The sequence below is a fragment of the Myxocyprinus asiaticus genome, chromosome 27, assembly GCF_019703515.2.
Source record: "Myxocyprinus asiaticus isolate MX2 ecotype Aquarium Trade chromosome 27, UBuf_Myxa_2, whole genome shotgun sequence".
NCBI classification, from domain to species: Eukaryota; Metazoa; Chordata; class Actinopteri; order Cypriniformes; family Catostomidae; genus Myxocyprinus; species Myxocyprinus asiaticus.
This window is the reverse complement of record NC_059370.1, coordinates 25,921,075-25,940,473: the sequence shown is the minus strand read 5'-3', so window position 1 is coordinate 25,940,473 and position 19,399 is coordinate 25,921,075. Positions and strand designations below refer to the sequence as shown.

The 19,399-nt window shown below is 41.4% G+C and overlaps 1 protein-coding gene across 4 annotated transcripts in view; it reads left to right on the top strand.

Annotated features, from left to right (window-relative positions):
- The window catches only part of LOC127418018 (transcription factor COE1-A), a 161,420-nt gene that overhangs the window by 112,493 nt on the left and 29,528 nt on the right, over window positions 1-19,399 (top strand). For all 4 annotated transcript variants that reach the window (XM_051658330.1, XM_051658329.1, XM_051658327.1 and 1 more), the window contains exons 9-10: window positions 3,235-3,365; window positions 7,220-7,346. In XM_051658330.1, coding sequence (XP_051514290.1) covers window positions 3,235-3,365; window positions 7,220-7,346 — 258 coding nt within the window. The remainder of the gene's footprint in view (window positions 1-3,234; window positions 3,366-7,219; window positions 7,347-19,399) is intronic.

Below are 19,399 nucleotides of genomic sequence, written 5' to 3'. Positions count from 1 at the left end.
TATTTAGTTGAAAGACTAAAAAAAAGATGCATTGTACATAAAGACTGTAGCATTAGCTAATTTGCATCTCAGGTCCCTAGAAAAGATGTTCAATAAATAAAATAAAATTAAACCAGAATATAAATATAAAATACTAAACATAATTACTATTAGATGTGTACAGTAATACATTTAATGTATTACTTAAAATTAAAATGTATAATTTCATTTAACAGAAAAATTATAATTTTTGAAATTATTTAAAAATATTTTTAAAAATAATAATTGAAAGAAAAAATGCTTAATTTGACATTAGAAGCAGAATTGAATAAAATTACTTAATGTCTTGAATTAAGTTTATTTTTTCTTACTCTGTTGTAAACATAAACCAAACTATTTTTGTTATATTTATGCTTAATTTATTATTATTATTATTATTATTATTATTATTATTATTATTATTATTATTATTATATATCTTTGCCAATGGGGTAAGAAAAATAAGTCAAGTCTTTATATCTTATGGAGTTTTGCAATAACTCAAGTCAAATAAATTTATCTTGCTTTAAGGATTTTTAGATTTGTTTTTTGCATGGAAAACAACAAAAAGGTTATTAAGAAAATTACTCAGTTTGACCCTACAAACCTCTTTTGTAAAAAATTTATAAATAAAGTACAGGCAGGCAGTTGCCAGGTTTCTATTTCCCTGCCGGTGAAACTGCAGTGTTCAGGATCTCAATCTAACCTGCTATAATCTTAGCTAACTCTTCCCAGGGCATTGCCAGTGGCTGACACACACATTAGTGTGAGCTATGAGTAGTACCTACAGCCTTGTCTCATCTGTGTTCTGGTCCCATAAGCACCACCGAACAACTCATATACTGGAATCGGCCATCTGCCTCTGGTGTGTTTCTGCACAGCGAAACGTCTGCCTAAGTTAGGTACACTACCATACAAGAGATGCACAATATTATTATAGCCCTAGTCCTCCCCAACACCCCAGGGGTTCAGCCTACAGTCAGCGCCGTATTTGAAAAGCTTGTTAAATCATTTGTTTTCAGTCCCCTTACCAGAGTCAGGGAAGACAAGATAACCTGTGACAGACTCTCCCCTTCTCTGCTATCGACAGCTGTCTCGGAGGACTCGTATTTTTTTTTCATTTCCCCCATCATGTCTTTTCCTTCTATTTAAATCCTGCAGCAAATTGGAACATCATTAATTAGTCGGTTAAAGCGCCTTCATTGAGACACCAAGCTTTAGAATCCAGTGCCAAAGTTCAACATGCTGAAATTAAATTTTAACTCATTAAGGTGTTGAATTTTTATGGCTGGCTGCTGTTTTCTCAGAGTGTCCCAGGGCGCCTGGCCTTTTGATTGACTGCTGTAAGGACTCCAGATTTCTGTGTGACTGGCAAACTACGACTTACATGGCATTTGCACGAGTGTCATAAAAAAAGCACTCACACCTGGCCCCCTCCCTTTGTGCACACACATGGGGTCAGTGTAATATTTAATAAAGGTATGTGTATAATCAGCTGGAATTAGCATTCATGGTCCCCAAACTCCCCCAAAGATAGGAAGGAGGGGCTGGGAGGAGTTGTGGTGCTATTGTGAAGTCATCACTGTCTGATCTTTCTGTCTGACCCTCAGATTTCATTAATTATGTCCACGCAAAGGGGAATTGCGCCTTTCATAAGCAGTGTCAGGGGCCCGATGCTGAAAGCCCCTTATCTATTGTGTCCCATTCCCCTGTTTCACTACCTATGTTGTCATTCAACTGCTCTCAGTTGGGTCAACAAAGTCTGTGCGTCTTTGGATTTGTAAAACAGTGTTTCTCTCTGCCATATACTATTGGAGGCAGTCTCACGTAACCAGACCTAATGGCAAAAGTCTAGTCTGTATTGCAGCATATTCTGGTCAAGATCCACCTACTTAGACAGGAAAAGCCATCTGACTATAATGCAAAATGATCAATCACAGTTCATATTGTTCCTACATGCTGTTTAGGGGCAGGCTTATAGGAAATATTTCATACCACAATAATAGGCCAGCAAGGGGGGGAAAATAATTAATAATGCAGCGGCAGTCTCCATGAACGATTGTACAGAAAACACATGTAAAAGTTGTAAAAAAGTACAGTGCAGAAAATAAATGCAGACTATTTCACAGACAGAATAAAGTAACAGAGCAGAATATAATGTTGCACAGGGTGCCATGGCTTTTTCCAGAATTTCACTGGGATCATAATGTACATTTGTACATTTCTGACAAGCAACAAACATAAAGGACCATAAAAATCATTAACAGTGTGCAAGTGGCTTAAGTGCCTCAAACATAACTTTGAAAAACTAATATCACTCAACTTGTAAATTCTGGCAATTGAAGTAATTATTTAATCCCAAAACAGCTTGTTGTCCACCTGGTACCTTGGAAACATATTTGATTTGAGGCAAATTGATAAAAAAAAAAAAAAAAAGAAAAACCTGTATGCTCTTACTTGTGGAAGTTACATGCATCCAACCAATCAGATTAGAGCTTCCTACATCATGCTAGTGCTTTTCAGATTTGTGCACAATATGCATCAAACTGTTCCAACACAGCTTGTGAAATGATCAAAGGTTGAAAGTGATCACCAGGGAGCCACAGCACTGAACCATGTTCCTACAGTATGCTGGTAGATTGAGATAAATGATCGGTGAGCGAATGCCATCTCTCATGTTCACACCGCTGTCAGGAAGCATATGGGGACGGCACAGAGGAATGGCCACAGTCTAATCATATGTGACGACTTTAATGAGTCAGTCACTTGTCATTAAGCTGTGCCTAAACATTCCTAATAGAGCGTAGCTCATAAATCTATGTGCCATAATCAAAAAAAAATCAGTGGCACAGGTTTAGATTCATTTCCCAAGTATATCGACTGTGCATGAAATGATGGCACAGGTGATGTGCACAAGTGATGATTTGTTGGCTGTGTCCAGATGTTTATTCTGATGGCTCTTGACACTGTTTTTGTATAATGAGTTTTCAGGTGTCATGATGTGTACAGTCAAATACATACATTCATAATTAATGTATATTGCATATGCCTTTTTCAAGATGTAAGGCCCTGACAAGATGTTTATTGTATGTCGATGGCCACTACGAAGTGTGAATGTCTCCTCTTACTTATTCTTTTCTCGGTTCTCTTGCTTTCCTTCCTCCAATCCTCTCCCTTTCTCTCTCTGTCATTTTCCCTCTTAAATCTTTAAAACAGCCACTCCTTGCATTAAAGCCATCAGTCCCAGTGAAGGCTGGACGACAGGGGGTGCCACAGTCATCATCATTGGAGATAACTTTTTTGATGGTCTACAGGTCATCTTTGGCACCATGCTGGTCTGGAGTGAGGTCAGTTACTTTTCCATGTTATGAGTTCTGTTGTATTATAAAACTTTAGTTGTGAAAATGGTGCAATAAAAGTCATGTTCACTTCTACTGTACCATGATCTAGCAGGTGACATTACAGCCACAACAACAGAGATTCAAGAATCTCAACATCGAGAATTGAGTTCTCCCGGACAGCGTGCCCTTCCTCCTTTCCTGGGTTTTGGCACCAATGGAACAATGTTTGGGAAAGGAGGATGTGTGAACCGAATTAACAATCAACAAAACTTTAATGAGACACCAATTTAAAACTGAAACATAGCGACACCCACACAGAGCGGACGCGTGCGTCTCTCTCTCTCTCTCTCTCTCTCTCTCTCTCTCTCTCTCTCTCTCTCTCTCTCTCTCTCTCACTCACTCTCTCTCTGGCGTCCCTGGCTCCTCCTTTTATCTCTCTCCTGCTGATTGGGCAACTCAGCGCCGGGCGTGCATCCTCTCTGCTCGGTCATGCCCTCCTCCTCCTCGTCACAGTATTGTTCATTGTTAGTTCATGTTAACTAATGTTGTTAACTAATGTTAACAAATGGAACCTTATTGTAAAGTGTTACCAAATTCAGATTAAGAGCATTGTTAAGAGCATTGTTATTTGCAGGGTTTTGGTCAAGTGTCTTTGGTCAAATCTGTCTGTTTTCCTGTCTGTCTCTCTGTCTTCTTTTACTCATTCTCTCTTTGAGCTGATTTTCTGTACTGCTTGTGTTGAGAGCAGCCAGATGAAAGAGGTAATTCTATAAAAAGCCTCTCATTGACAATTCCATATTTATCTGAGAGGTGAGAAGTGCAGTGCCTGGCATATGAATGCCCAGCTAAGTGAGCAATGAAATGGATAGTTTAAAGCAATGTAAAGCAGCGTCACTGCTGCTGGCTTTGAATGTGACCGAGATATTGTAGGGAAACTGAGCGCTCACTGCTGCTTTGTAAAAGCAAGGCTCCTCTACAAAAAGGATTGAACGCAAGCACCGCAAGCAGTCAAATCAGAGTCTAAACGGTGAACAAAGCGCTCCTGTTAAATAGCTCAGCCAATATGCATTCAAGTAGATAAGGGTAACAGGAATGAATGTTAAGCATTGTGCAGAACTTGTGTGTTTACATATCTATTCAGAGTTCACTTAAGTGTCAGAAAATGCAGATGCAGAAAAGGAGATCGAGAACAGAATTTTTGATTGGGCAATGGTGTAAAGTAATTGAGTAAAAATACTTAAGTATTAATATTTGGGATTTTACTTAAGTGGAATTTAAATTGAATACTTGACTTTTACTTAATTACATTTCAAAATAATTTTTTTTTACTTTTTACTCCTTACAATTTTATTTAAACTTGAAATGTACTCCCTACATTTTGTAGATCATTTTCTTTTGTCTTACTGGACTTTTTACTGAATCCAACAAACAACAATGACAGAAAAGTGAGTTCCGACTGTGTGGAGTTCCGACCATCTGCAGAGGCCAAATTTCGGATCTGATTCGAGCTTCGGATATGATGAAATATTTGTGCGACTAGACTGCATGTGACCGCCGACTGAATGTGATGTATTCATTCAAAACTATGAGCACGAAGTGAGAAACACTGACGGTTTTTGTCCAAAACTTTATTATAAACGCCTGCTACTTCTACAGATTGGACAGTTTAGGAAGTTAAAAATGATCATTCACGTTGCAAATATATATATATATATATATATATATATATATATATATATATATATATAAACAAAAGGCTTTTGTAATTAAATGTATACATGTTATTAATTTCTACACTTGCCTTCATATTTAAATCATATCTATTTTCTACTCCCTATTTGTTGAATTATTTTATGTTGTTGTTGTTGTTGTTGGGCAACTATTAATTATAATAATAACTATAAAACCAGCAATGATAATGATGAAAATAATAATTATAATAAAAATAATTTAATCTGACCAAATATTAATTATGAATTTGATTGAATTTATCCATCTGCTCAACAGCATGGTTTGGCAGCAAACCTCAGAAAAAAATTCACAAAACCAACAACATTAATAACTTTCTTCAAAATTATTTTGAAATGTTTTGATCTTTCTCTATGTCTCAAGGGGCTGGGTGTTTTGACATCACAATTTGTGAGTGCCTCCTCTCATGCAACAAATATTGCGTGACTGTGGCAACGTTGTTGCAAAATTAAATTATGTGGTTCATTACACGTCTCAGGGCAGTTCCGAAGTGAAATGTCTACTGTATGGCACTAAAAGTGGGCGAAATGTTCTCCCGAACAGATTAAGTTTTAAAGGTTAATGTTTTATCAAGATTTAAATCAACAAAACCGAACTCCCTACCCTAAACCTTAAACCTAAACCTAGCTGATAGTGTCAAAAGCAAATGTGACATGAAAAACACAATTTCTGAAGCAACCACGTAAGTTTTGGTGCTTCAATGACATTTTCGGCTCAAGTGTCATCTTGCATGCCCTTCAGGACTCGTACCCCAGTCCTTTGTATTGCATATGCAACATTCTATCAGTTGAGCTACCGCACAATTTGATCACACTTAAACAAGCTTGAAAATGTAGTTGGTTATGTGATGCAAATGTTAAAATTAGTTATCCGTAATAGTAAAAGTGTTTATATGAACAGGGCGAAAAATAAGTGTTTATGAACTGATAATCTGCCGTTTTACTCGTGATTTGAGTGAAAGGGGATAAAAGAAATTGTTGTTTTAGCACATCTAGTGTTCATTCCACCAGAAAACTTCTGTATTATGTATACAACAGGCCACATAAAAATCATTTGCAAAAATGTAGTTATTGTAACATGATTTTTTTAATTGTAATTATGACCAGGTTGTGAATGCAACTGGGGGAGAAATATGACAGTCGTCAGAGACAGTAAAAAGGCGACTTAACAAACCAAACATATTTAACAACATCTCATATCTTGATTTCATTCTAGCTAGGAAAAAATATTACTTTTTACTTTTTTTAATACTTGAGTACAATTTAATGTGAATACTTTTTGCTTTCACTCAAGTATGTTTTTGGCTAGATACTTGGACTTTTAATTGAGTACAATTTCACTCAGTATCCATACTTTCACTTAAGTATAATTTCTGAGTACTTTTTACACCCCTAGCAATCACCTCCAGCTGTGAAAATCTGTACTCTCATTGGCTGGCTAAATTTGTGTGAGCATACAGAATGAACAGAAGAAGTCATCTCTCACTCCAGAACTTACTGTTAACCTCTACCCTGTCAGCTCCTCCCACACAAAAGAAAAATCATAAATGAATTCTCTTTAATATTTCAATTGTTTCTCTTGGACAGCAATGAAATGAGAACAAATGGAGCCAGATTATATTTTTCTCTTTAGAAAAGGATGCTAGTAATCTAGTTTAGACTGCAGATATACTGAGATTTAAAGCTAAATGCAAATATTTCTCATTATATTCTCCCAAGAATAATTTATCTGAGCTATGCTATACAAATAGTTTTATATATACAGTAGCTCTATATTATATTTCTGTTTGTCAACAAGAAAGTATCTGATTTGTCTCTATTTGTATTTCTTTTTTTATTGCTTAAAACATCTGAGATGCAGTTTATACATAAATAAAACCTGACGGTTATTAAAGAACAAACTCTGAGCAATAATAATCTCATCTGTCTTATTTCATCTTGTTGTATTGACTGACACCTCAAATAGATAAAAAAAAAAAATCTTCTTTTTTTATCTTGACAACAAAAACCCAAGTATTGGCAAGAAAAGTGGAATAGCATCCATAATTGAGTTTAACACATCAGTTCTTATCCCCTCTTTCTTTCTTTCTTTCTCTCTTTCCTCTCTTTCAGCTTATAACCCCTCACGCCATACGTGTTCAGACTCCTCCAAGACACATTCCCGGGGTTGTGGAGGTCACTCTGTCCTACAAGTCAAAACAATTCTGCAAAGGTACACCAGGCAGATTTATCTACACAGGTAACTACAACATAAAGCACCTTTATATCAACCATACTCCGTCAGCTGCATACAAGCACCATATCTTTTTCCTGTTCACCTGTTCTTGATTTCACATTGGTTTGGGTTGAGTAACAGTTGCCCAGTGAACAGGGCTCCGTTTCCTGTAGCGAAGAACCTTTGCAGCAGAAGAATCCTACATATTTCCTGAGCACACAGCTTAATAAAAATGCCTCTGCATCCAACTCCAAGAAGATCCGGCAGCCTGCGCAGATAAGGGAAATGTAGAACTTATCTTATGGAGGTCACATGTGAAATCTTCTGGCTCTAAAATGTGTTTACTATATACTTAACATATTGGAATCATGGGAGTTCAGCCAACAAAAAGTAATTGACTTCAGTATTATAGAAGTGAAGGAATGTGTGATGGAATCTAGCAGTAAATGATGTTAAATCAGCTGAGGAAGGGGTAAAGAGTCTGTAAGCTGAGCCCAGGGGTTGGCAGTATGGCCAAAATCTTGTTTCAGAGTATGAGTTATACGTAGTGGTCAACCGATATATCGCAGAAGCCGATAAATCGGCCGATGTTAAGAATTTTTTTAATTATTGGCATCACCCGATACATTTTCCTGAGAATTGCCTGCTTGCATGTGAAGGAACGTCTGAGACATGTAAATGACCAATCACAGTTCATTTTGTTGTTACGTGCCATCGTGTTACTACAGTAATAGACCAGTGTGCAACACAGTCTCATTTAAACGGTCCGCATATCAGAGCCACGACGCGTTAAACTGCTTGCCTGTTTCATTTTTCATCTCTCTCCTCAACAGTTCCCTGTATCTATTAACTGTCTTGTCTAAAGATAAATAGGCAAATATCAATAAAACTTATATCATAAACCATCTGCTAAATAAGCATTTTTTTTTGTTGAAATTTTAATGTTTATGTTATTTACTATATAAAATTTTGTGATATATTGGCATTGTATCGGCCTATCAGCCATCCTTCTCTCTGGATATCGGCATCGGCCATTAAATAAACCCATATCGGTCGACCACTAGTTATACCTGCAGTATATACTATACTACATTATGTAACACTTGAGTTAAAGACAAAAGACTAAAAACAGTAAAACTAATATTATGAAATGGATAATTTTAACTTTAAAAACTGAGTGGATGAGCTGTTGTTGAAGTCGCTGTAAAAGGCGATATAAAGTACGTACACCAGTGATCGCACTTTAATATAATTCTATATTAATGCGACAAGTTGTGTGATTTTTACACACATAAATGATATAAAGCATCATATAATTTATGTGTGTAAAAATCCTGCCTACTCCTTGACTGTATATCTACAGGGTGTAAACATTATTGAAAAATATCCACTGGTTGGCACATTTCTACCAAATATACCACCATATAATCTAGCCCTTGCTGAGCCTGCAGCTTTTTGGTTTAAAATTATCGTTAGCAGTCAAAGTACAAGCGCAGCTTTTCTGAAGAGTGGTAAAACGCTGAACAGAGCAATGCTAAAGGCCTGTCTCATCAATAGGTTTAAACAGTGCACAGATGTGTGTATTGTTTGCACAGTAGGTGTCTATGTATATGCCTGTGCATTCACTGTGTGAATGAGCATTCTCATTGCGTTTATGGCACTGGACTTGGCTTCTTTTCATTGCACATTCAGCGAGCACATGGGCCGGCATGGAGAGAGGGATTTAGACATTCACACACAACCATATAAACACACGTTCATTCACACTCACACATACACACACTTCCAAATCAGAGGGCAGATGGTCACCCCCTTTTATGGCCGTACTTCTCGATGTGCCCCTTTTGCTACAGCTTCAAGCTCAATAACCATCAAAAACACTTTGAGTCTGCAAATCATTAAATGCGGTTTTAATGCATGCAGCACTCAAATTCAGTTTGAAACTGAATGCTGTTAATGGCAAGAGACCATTTCAAATGCAGAGCTGTTTGTATCTTTCTTAAACCTCTTTAACAATATTATAATGGCTTGTAGACAGCTGCCGCTGATCTGACGCCCTCCCTCAGGTTGGCCCCACTGTGCCCCTGCTGTTTCCCTCCGTTGTTGAGCATTTTGAGCATCTCCTGGGCAGTAGCACACTAGTGCAGTGGGACGTCAGCCTGCATGCCTCTCTTTCCTGGCTCCAGTTGGCACCTGTGCCGTGCCCAGTTGCCAGTGGGTACTAATCATAGAGTATTGGCAAAGCTATGTGGCAGCTGGCAGTGGAATTACACATGGGGCATCTGGCGCCTCTAATCAACTTCTGTCAGGCAGAGGAGATGGAGACCTAATTAAATCAATGGTGCACTGATGCTTCCGTGCGCAAGCCCCAAACAGCCATGTGGAAAGGCTGGGCTGTACCTGGAGAACGTCCCGAACAATCACACTGGAGAAAAAAGACAATCTTTTCAGTGCATAACTCATTAGATTTTGCTCACTCTCTTCTCGCAAGTACAGCTCTGGGAAAAATTAAGACACCACTGCAAAATTATCAGTTTCTCTGGATTTACTATTTATAGGTATGTGTTTGAGTAAAATGAACATTTTTGTTTTATTCTATAACATACTGACATTTCTCCCAAATTCTAAATAAAAATATTGTCATTTAGAACATTTATTTGCAGAAAATGACGACTGGTCAAAATAACAAATAAGATGCAGTTTTTTCGAATAATGCAAAGGAAACAAGTTCTTATTCATTTTTAAACAACACAATACTAATGCTTTAACTTAGGAAGAGTTCAGAAATCAATATTTGATGGAATAACCCTGATTTTCAATCACAGCTTTCATGCATATTGGCATGCTCTCCACCAGTCTTTCACATTGCTGTTGGGTGACTTTATGCCACTCCTTGCGCACAAATTCAAGCAGCTCGACTTAGTTTAATGGCTTGTGACTATCCATCTTTCTCTTGATCACATTCCAGAGGTTTTCAGTTGGGTTCAGGTCTGGAGATTGGGCTGGCCATGACAGGGTATTGATCCTGTGGTCCTCCATCTACACCTTGATTGACCTGGCCGTGTGGCATTGAGCATTGCCCTGCTGGGAAAACCAATCCTCAGAGTTGGGGAATATTGTCAGAGCAGAAAGAAGCAAGTTTTCTTCCAGGATAACCTTGTTCGTGGCTTGATCCATGTGTCCTGTACATTCCTTGAATTTTTGCACCAGGAGTGGTATAAAGTCCCAACAGCAATGTGAAAGATTGGTGGAGAGCACGCCAAGACGCATGAAAGCTCTGATTGAAAATCAGGGTTATTCCACCAAATATTGATTTCTGAACTCTTCCTAAGTTAAAACATTAGTATTGTGTTGTTTAAAAATGAATATGAACTTGTTTCTTTGCATTATTCGAGGTCTGAAAACACTGCATCGTTTTTGTTATTTTAACCAGTTGTCATTTTCTGCAAATAAATGTTCTAAATGACCAAAGTTTTGGGATACATATTGTCAGTACTTCATAGAATAAAGCACAAATTTTCATTTTACTCAAACAAATACCTATAAATAGTAAATCCAGAGAAACTGATAATTTTGCAGTGGTCTCTGAATTTTCCAGAGCTGCATATATTCACTACAAGTGCATGATTTTAGAGTATTGTCTTTGCGTTTACATTATGATGACAAGTGTTTTGGGTTCCCTATCTGTCACTCACTCGACGTTGTGTCAGTGTAGTGACACTAGGGGTCACTCTTGGGAGCCCCAAACACCTCTGCTTTTTTGAAAAAAGGCCAATGAGAATTGGCGAGTGGAATTTGTATGCCACTCCCACGGACATACGGGTATAAAAGGAGCTGGTATGCAACCACTTATTCAGATTTTCTCTTCGGAGCCGAGCGGTTCTATTCATTGAGCTGAATTCATCTGCCGAGTTCATTCACCTATCTCTGCTGGATCTTACGGTGCATTTCAGCGGCTTCTCCCCCTCTGCATTTGTTGTTTGCAGAGAATGCCCCTGGGCGCTTCGGCAGAACATTTAAAAGAGTATATTCTAAAAGAGTATATTTTCTTTCTGAAAGAGCGGCACACACGGAACGTCTTTTTAAAGATGCCTTTCTGTTTGTGTGTTATTCCTGGTTGCAGTTGTTATCTCTCCGCTTCCGATGGCCACGATCGTTGTCTTATGTGTCTGGGCACTGCCCATGCAGACATCGTTCGTGGATGAGTCATGTCCTCATTGCGAGAACATGACCATGGCAACCCCAGCGGCTCCCCGCACCGGTCCTTCTACCTACGGGTTTGAGGCCGCATCGGTTAGCACTGGGGGCGATTTGGGGATATCAATGGGACCACCTCTGCCAGGTATTCCCCCACAGACCTCCCATTCCCCAGCATGCTCGCTTGCCCTGATTGGGCTCTCGCACGAGACCGGCGGCTCATCTCAGCACGAGTTTGACTTCTCGTTCGGAGCTCCGGAAGATAATGAGTTATCAAGCGCAGCATCGGAGAGCGGGCTCGTCCAGTCTGACGCAGAGGCTTTGGCTTGGCTACCTCCTTTGGGAATGGTTGCCCAGCCTCACGCCGACGTGGAAATGACGGACGTGCTTTCCCAGGCGTCTGCGAGCATGGGGCTAGAGTGGAACCCTCCTCTCTCCCCTGAACCCTTGCAGCTCGACGATCGGTTCCTGGGCACGGGGCGCTGCCCATGGCCATGCCCTGCCCCCGTTCCTTTCTTCCCGGAAGTGCATGAGGAGCTGACAAGATCGTGGGAGGCACCTTTTACTGCCCGGTCCCGGTCTTTCAGCTCCCCCGCTCTCGCTACCCTCGATGGCGGAGCGGCCAGGGGGTATTCAGTGATCCCCCAGCTGGACAAGGCGCTCACGGTGCACTTGTGTCCACAGAGCGCCATCACTTGACATGGGCGCCCGAGACTCCCGTCCAGGGCCTGTAGGTTTATGTCATTCCTGACGGCTAGAGCCTATGGTGCTGCTGGACAAGCCGCCTCCACCCTGCACGCCATGGCTCTCCTGCAAGTACACCAAGCCAAGGCGCTAAAAGAACTGCACGAGGGTAGTTCTGACCCGGGATTGATGCAGGAACTGCCCTCGGCGACCGACCTTGCTCTCCGGCAACAAAGGTCACGGCGCGGTCTCTCGGGCAGGCGATGTCCACCCTGGTGGTCCAGGAGTGCCACCTTTGGCTCAACTTGGTCGAGATGGGAGAAGCGGACAAGGCACGGTTCCTTGACGCTCCAATTTCCCAGGTTGGCCTGTTTGGCGATGCAGTCGAGGACTTCTCGGCGGTGAAGAAGCTGACAGAGGTTTTACAACATAACCTGCCCCAGCGTGGCTTATGACCCCACACCCAGTCTGCTCATTGTCAAGGGCGTCCTCCTGCAGCAACAACACCAGCTCCACCGCAGCCCACCCCCGTGGCCCTGCTCCGACCGACCTGTCTCACGGCTGACCACTAAGAACCCGAGGAAGGCTTCGAAGCGCCCCCGAGACGGGCGACCCAGGGGCTGGTTGACAGACTACTCCATCCCCCAGTGGAGGGCCGGGAGGAGAATCTTTTGTCGCCGCATGCCCAGGAGGCTGCGGCACCCAAAATCCTGACAAAAGAATGGTTCCCTTGTCTCCTGGATCACATATCCGGTGTGCACGGCCGTCGTCACGTCCACTGTCCCATTTTGGCAGGTATGACGCTCCAGCGGCAGACCCCCCGCCCCTGTGCGCCCAGCTGTGGCACAAACACACCCATATGGGATTGGTTCCAGTGGACTATGGGGACGAGATTCCTCCTCCCCCCCAATCTTATGGTTGGCGGCAGGAGCCAGGTAAGTGCTGCGATGTCCCTGGACTCGGGGCTCGAGTCCCCTCGATGTGGCACCTCGAGCTCCGCCCCACCACGAGGCCCCACCCGCCGGTACGTCTGACGTGATCATTCCCTTGGTCCCCCTTGCTGGAGTTTGGGCGCATGGCTCATGCTTTCCAACCCATCGCAATGGCTGACCCGGACTGTCCGACTCGGCTACACGATTCAGTTTGCCAGACACCCGCCCAGGTTCAGTGGCGTCTGCTTCACCTCAGTGAAGGGCGAGAATGGCGCTACCTTGCGGGTGGAGATCGCTACCCTTCTGCGCAAGGGCGCAATAGAACCTGTCCCTCCAGCCGAGATGAAGAAAGGGTTCTACAGCCCTTACTTCATCATACCGAAGAAAGGCGGTGGGTTGTGACCAATCCTGGACCTGTGAGTACTGAACCGGGCTTTGCACAGACTCCCGTTCAAGATGCTGATGCAAAAACGCATTCTAGCGAGCGTCCGACATCTAGATTGGTTCACGGCGGTAGACCTGAAGGACGCATACTTCCACGTCTCGGTCCTACCTTGACACAGACCCTTCCTGCGGTTTGCCTTTGAGGGCCAGGCGTACCAGTACAAGGTCCTCCCCTTCGGCCTGTCCTTGTCCCCTCACGTCTTCACGTAGGTCATGGAGGCAGCCCTTGCCTCGCTAAGGGAAGTGGGCATCCACATTCTCAACTATCTCGGCGACTGGCTGATCTTAATCGCAAAATCGTTTCCCTGTCAGTAAACTGCGTCTTCCTTGGGCAGGGGCTCCTCTGCCCCCGGTCACCATGCTTTGTAGAAACTCCTCCCCCTTTAGGTAGGACCTACCATGGGACCTCTCCAAATGACATACTTCCGACAAGGCTCGGTAAAGACCATGTGACATATTTCCACTCAAAATACCCCCCCCTTCTCTGGGCGGGGTGTGGTCTCCGCGGTGTCTTCCCCTTGGGAGTGACACCCCCCCAACACAGACACTTATGGCTCCCAGTCAGTTAACAAATTCCACTCTTTTTGGGGAGAAAAGAGATGGAAAAAGGCCTCGACTGGGCTAGCCTGTCCCTATAGTTGGGCAGTTGACTTGTTCCTGATGGACCGTTCGACACACATAAGAGCATTGGGGAAGGTTACGTGATGGTCTGGTGCGCTGGCTACGAGGCACACAGCAGTCTGCCCATCACACACTGGCAGTTCACGCAACATAGTTCAGCTAGTTGTGGCGTTTTGTATTGGGACCCCTAGTGTCACTACATCGACACAACGTCGAGTGAGTGACATATAGGGAATGTCCTGGTTACTTTTGTAACCTCTGTTCCCTGATGGAGGGAACAAGACGTTGTGCCAAAACGCTGAACTACCCACTGAAATGGCCGGGACCTGGTCTTGGCTCCTCAGCACAAAACCTGAATGAGTGGTTGCATACCAACTCCTTTTATACCTGTATTATCTGGGGGAGTGGCATGCAAATTCCACTCGCCAATTCTCATTGGCCTTTTTTCAAAAAAGCAGAGGTGTTTGGGGCTCCCAAGAGTGACCCCTAGTGTCACTACATCGACACAACGTCTCGAAGGACATTTTACTTCACTATGATTATGAACCCAGCAACCACCCGCTTAATGGATTCCTCAAAATCCTCTCAAATAGTGGATGATGTCATTGCAGAGATGTGGGGTTCTATAGGATTTTTGGCACACATTGGGCCTGTGGTTGGCCAACAGTTTATGCAGTAGTTAAACACAAACCCTTAGATGATAAAAATACATACGGTGGGGTCCAAAATTCTGGGACCAAATATGAAAATGCTTATATTTTACTGTAACGGGGTCCGGGAAAGGAGGAGGCGGGAACCAGATCAACATTCAACAAGACTTTAATTGATGTTTAACTTAACATCAAACTGAACTGGAACATAATAACAAATGTCGACGACACACACACACACACACACACAGACACATACACATACACACACACACACACACACACACACACACAGCATATTGTGTGGCTTAATGTAAGAAAATCTGACCTTTTATACTATGGAGTTAACATGGTCAATGTGACAAAATTGATTATTTGATTAGTCACTTAGAAATAGTGAAGAATATTAAATATTTCTCATTCATTTAACATGATTACTTCATGTTTAATTCCAGGTTTAAATTTGATTTTGAATCCCAGATTTCCAAAATGGTCTTAGACCTTTGGACCTTTGCTGGTAGACATCACTGAAGTTGAGGTCCAATCACAAACCCAAGCTCTAATGAGGAACACCCCAGTTTTAGGTCCTCTCTGCAATTAAACATCCAAAAGCTCTCTGCAATTATATTTATCATCAGAAACAATTAAACCCACTCTGCCTGGGACATTACCCATCCTGCATTGCACTCCGCAGATAAGAGGGATGAATCATCTCCCTCCCTTTCAATTCATCTGCAACAAATGCATTTCCATGTTTGGTTGGTGTATTACCTTTCACCTGATTGCCATGTTTGCATCATTAGTCAAAGGGGGTTTTCCATCTGTTTGTTGGGGAAAGAGACAGAGTTATAATGCTATCTGCCAGCGAACGTCTGGGAAGTCATGTGCGGCCGATAGATTGGAGGTGTTGATGAATCGCCTGTAATGTTCAGCAAGCAATTTGTTGCTGCTCAGCATGCAGGCCAGTAGGCTGAACAACACCCATCAGGCCTGATATTAAAAGAACCCACTTGATCACATTTGGGGGAGCTCTCTTACACCTGCCCAATGATTAGGTCTATGGGAAACATTTGTCACTATAAGTGAGGAAAAGCCAGACTTCATAGCATACACAGAATTTTTAGATAAAAGTTGTTTTGCATACTTTCCCCCTCTCTCTTAAAGTAAACACATATACAGGGGGGTCTGAAAAAGGATGCAAGAAAAACTGATCTTTTAACTGTTAGTCAAATTTGCTTATATTTGATTAATGACCCAATGCAGATTCTTGAATATTTCTTATTCACTTTTGCATCATAACATTTCTTTATTATAAATTCTTCAAAATCTTTTTGGTTTTTTTTACATTTAAAGTATATTTTGAACCCTATATGTTTAATGTAAACTTTTGTACATAGAAATTCATTGTGGTTTCCATAATAAATAAGTATTATAAATGAAATGTAGATTTGTAAACTAAATTAATTTTTTGCTAAGTATTACACACCAACTTTTTTTTCTGTTTATTTCCAGGTTGAAATTGCATTTTGAGTCCCAGATTTTCAATGTGATCTCAGATTTTTGGACCCTATTGTACATGTTAATTAATTGTGGTTTCCATATAAATAATTATTTGAAAGTACAAATTAGATTTAAGCAAAACAATTTGATGTGTAATAAACTCACCACATTTATTCCAATCATTAGATTTGACAGATTTTTTTTTTTTTTCTTGAGTGGGCTGAGTGATCGTTCGATTTTGATAATGAGACTCTTTAATTCTACTGACAAATGGCGACACATGGGGTGATCAATGAAAACCATTCCAATTAAATTGCTAAAACTCGGCATGGTGGAGATTATAACCATAAAGATATAGAGAAATTGGTTTGCTCAACCGCAGGGCGTCTTCAGTGGTGCCATTTCACACAGATGTCTTTGCCTTTTAGATGCTGCTGCTCAGGATCAAGAAAAACAAGTCATCCATTTTATGGGCACAGGTTCCATATCTTAAAGTGATGCCTTATTTAGCTTGTCGGATTTTCCAAATAAACGCAACCACTAAGTTTATGGAAAAATTGATAAAAATGAGATTGTAAGGTATTGATCCCCATATGGGGAGGGCTGGGGAAAAACAGGCCTCATCTATATAGGGAGAGAAATGAAGCAATAATTCAGGCAGGCATCGAACACCCTGCCACTGAGCCTATCGATTCCTATCCACAGCATATGAGATCACACCTGAATGAAAGAGAGCTCAAGGGAAAAGAGCTAGAGAGAAGAGAGTGTAAAACGGACTCTGCCATTCCCTAACATGAACAGAACATTACCACCCTGACATTAACATCTCTGTACAAAGCCCACAAGTGCCTGTTAAAAGATTCTGCTAAAGACCAATCTGCTCCCTCAGTCAAGGATACTGTTCAGGCCTGCAGGTCTGTATGGTCAGCTGATTCAATTTACCTCCAGCAGCTAAGAGCTAGCATCTGCTCTCTGAAACAGGAAAGCCACAAAGACTGTGTTCTCTCCTGTTTAAAAACTGCCACCTACCTTCTGCCCTCAGCCTTCTTTGTTGATATTAAGTGTGGTATTTTTAAGGTATTTTAAGAGTTACTGTTTTAACTGGGCTCTGTCTGGTTTTGACAGCATTCAGAGTGGTGTCTTTAGTATTTGCTCGTTCTACGCATTCACGCTCAATCCCCTCCTCTCTTCACCCCTGCAGGCCTGTAGTTATTATTGTGAAATATGAAGCGACCTGGCTCTGCCTTCATGAAATTTCAATGAGCATTGATCTGTGTGATTGCGAGGAATCCTTAAAGCAGTGGTTGTTGTTCATTTATTTATTTATTTATTGCTGATATTTTACTCGTTTTGATCCCATCTTCTTGAGAAAGAGTGAGGTAGTGGATTGTTAATATATTTGAAGCTTTGTTAAATATAACGAGATGGCATAGTATACAGCAGATATTTAGCTCCTTTCAATATTGATTTTGTAGATTTTATTTCAGGCCGAGAGCTCATGACATCATGCATAACCTTTTTATTCTCCATCACAGATGAAATTGGAGAGCTGCATTGAATCCGTGTTCACATGAGACCAGCTCCATCATGTATGTTGGCTGACTGTCCAGTGTCACCTGTTATTTCTACCGTGAAACCATTCTGTGAGTCCAGAAATAAATGGAAAACACAGTTCGCAAGTTTCTCAATCTGAAATTGTAAAAGTAAACAAGTGCAGGGACAGTTGAAATGTGTTCCTCTATAAATATGCATGCCTACAGTGTGTGGTTTGGTAAACAACGTTACTCACCAAGTAAGACATAAAGGTCCGGAAAGGAACATACTCCCTTTTTCACTTCCCTGTTTGTACCATGTTTTGTTCGAACTTTCTGACATATTTCATTCCATGACCCAGCACAGGAGGTCTTTTTCTTTTTTCTTTTTTTCTCTGTGTGGTTTGGGTTGTTTTTGTGGTGATGTATATACTGTCACTGGCCAATGTCACGGGGATTTTGATGCATACCAGAATTGCATGGACTCGCCACCATGAAATTTTTGCATCATTGTATTCAGTGGGCGTGCAGGTTGCACTGGGTACACAAAATTAGTAGCACTACACTGCTAACTGTTCAGTACATAGCCTCTCACCCACTCCATCTCTCTCAGTAATTGTGCATTATCCAGTTGGCTGGTGAGAGGATTGTACAATATGTGAAAATCAATAGCAATGAGGGAGAGTAAACATGTGCAGATGTCTTAGAATGTGGCAGAGCAGAGTTTAGCCTGAGATCTGCCCCATTCATCTCTATATCAGCACATTAGCTCGCCACCCTCCTCAGAGGTCCCCTGCACTACAGGCCCATGCCTCATTATGCTAACACATGGGTCTTCTTGAAAGAAACATACTTTAGATTGCCCTATCCGGGCCTTCACAAAGTTTTGCTCCCAAAGCCACTTCATTATTCACTCTTAATTGTGTTTACTCAAGACCAGCTCTGCTTTTAGGGTCAAATAAAAAATTGACCCTGTTTTCTTGCCACTGAATGTCCCTGGTCTTATTGAGCATGTTTCAGATATTTCTATTTTTATAGTCGTTCATCAATATGTAATATCATTCTATGCCTCTAAGGCCATACTAATACGTCTTCGTTTGAAAACGCATCTTTTACGCTACATTATGGCCTTCCATCCACACTGAGACAGCGTTTTTGTCCAGAGAAAACAGAGCTTTTCGAAAACGCTCTCCCAATTGGATACATTTGAAAATGCCGTCTTCACATTGTAGTGTGGACAGGGAAAACGGAGATGTCTGAAAACGATGACGTTTTTGTTGTCATGTAACTCAGTCATGTGATCCTTCCAACCCAAAATGATCAAGATGGCAGCCCACATTTTAGCGGTGTTGTTGTGTCTGCTATTTACTTTGAGAGCATTGGTAAAGGTAGCTGTTACTTTGTACAACCTTCCCATTGCATTCCTTCAAAGGCGACGGGGAGTTTACGTGGTATTGCTGTCTGGAGGCGGAACACGAGGACAATTGCTTTTCCGAATGTTCATGGAAATGACGCAT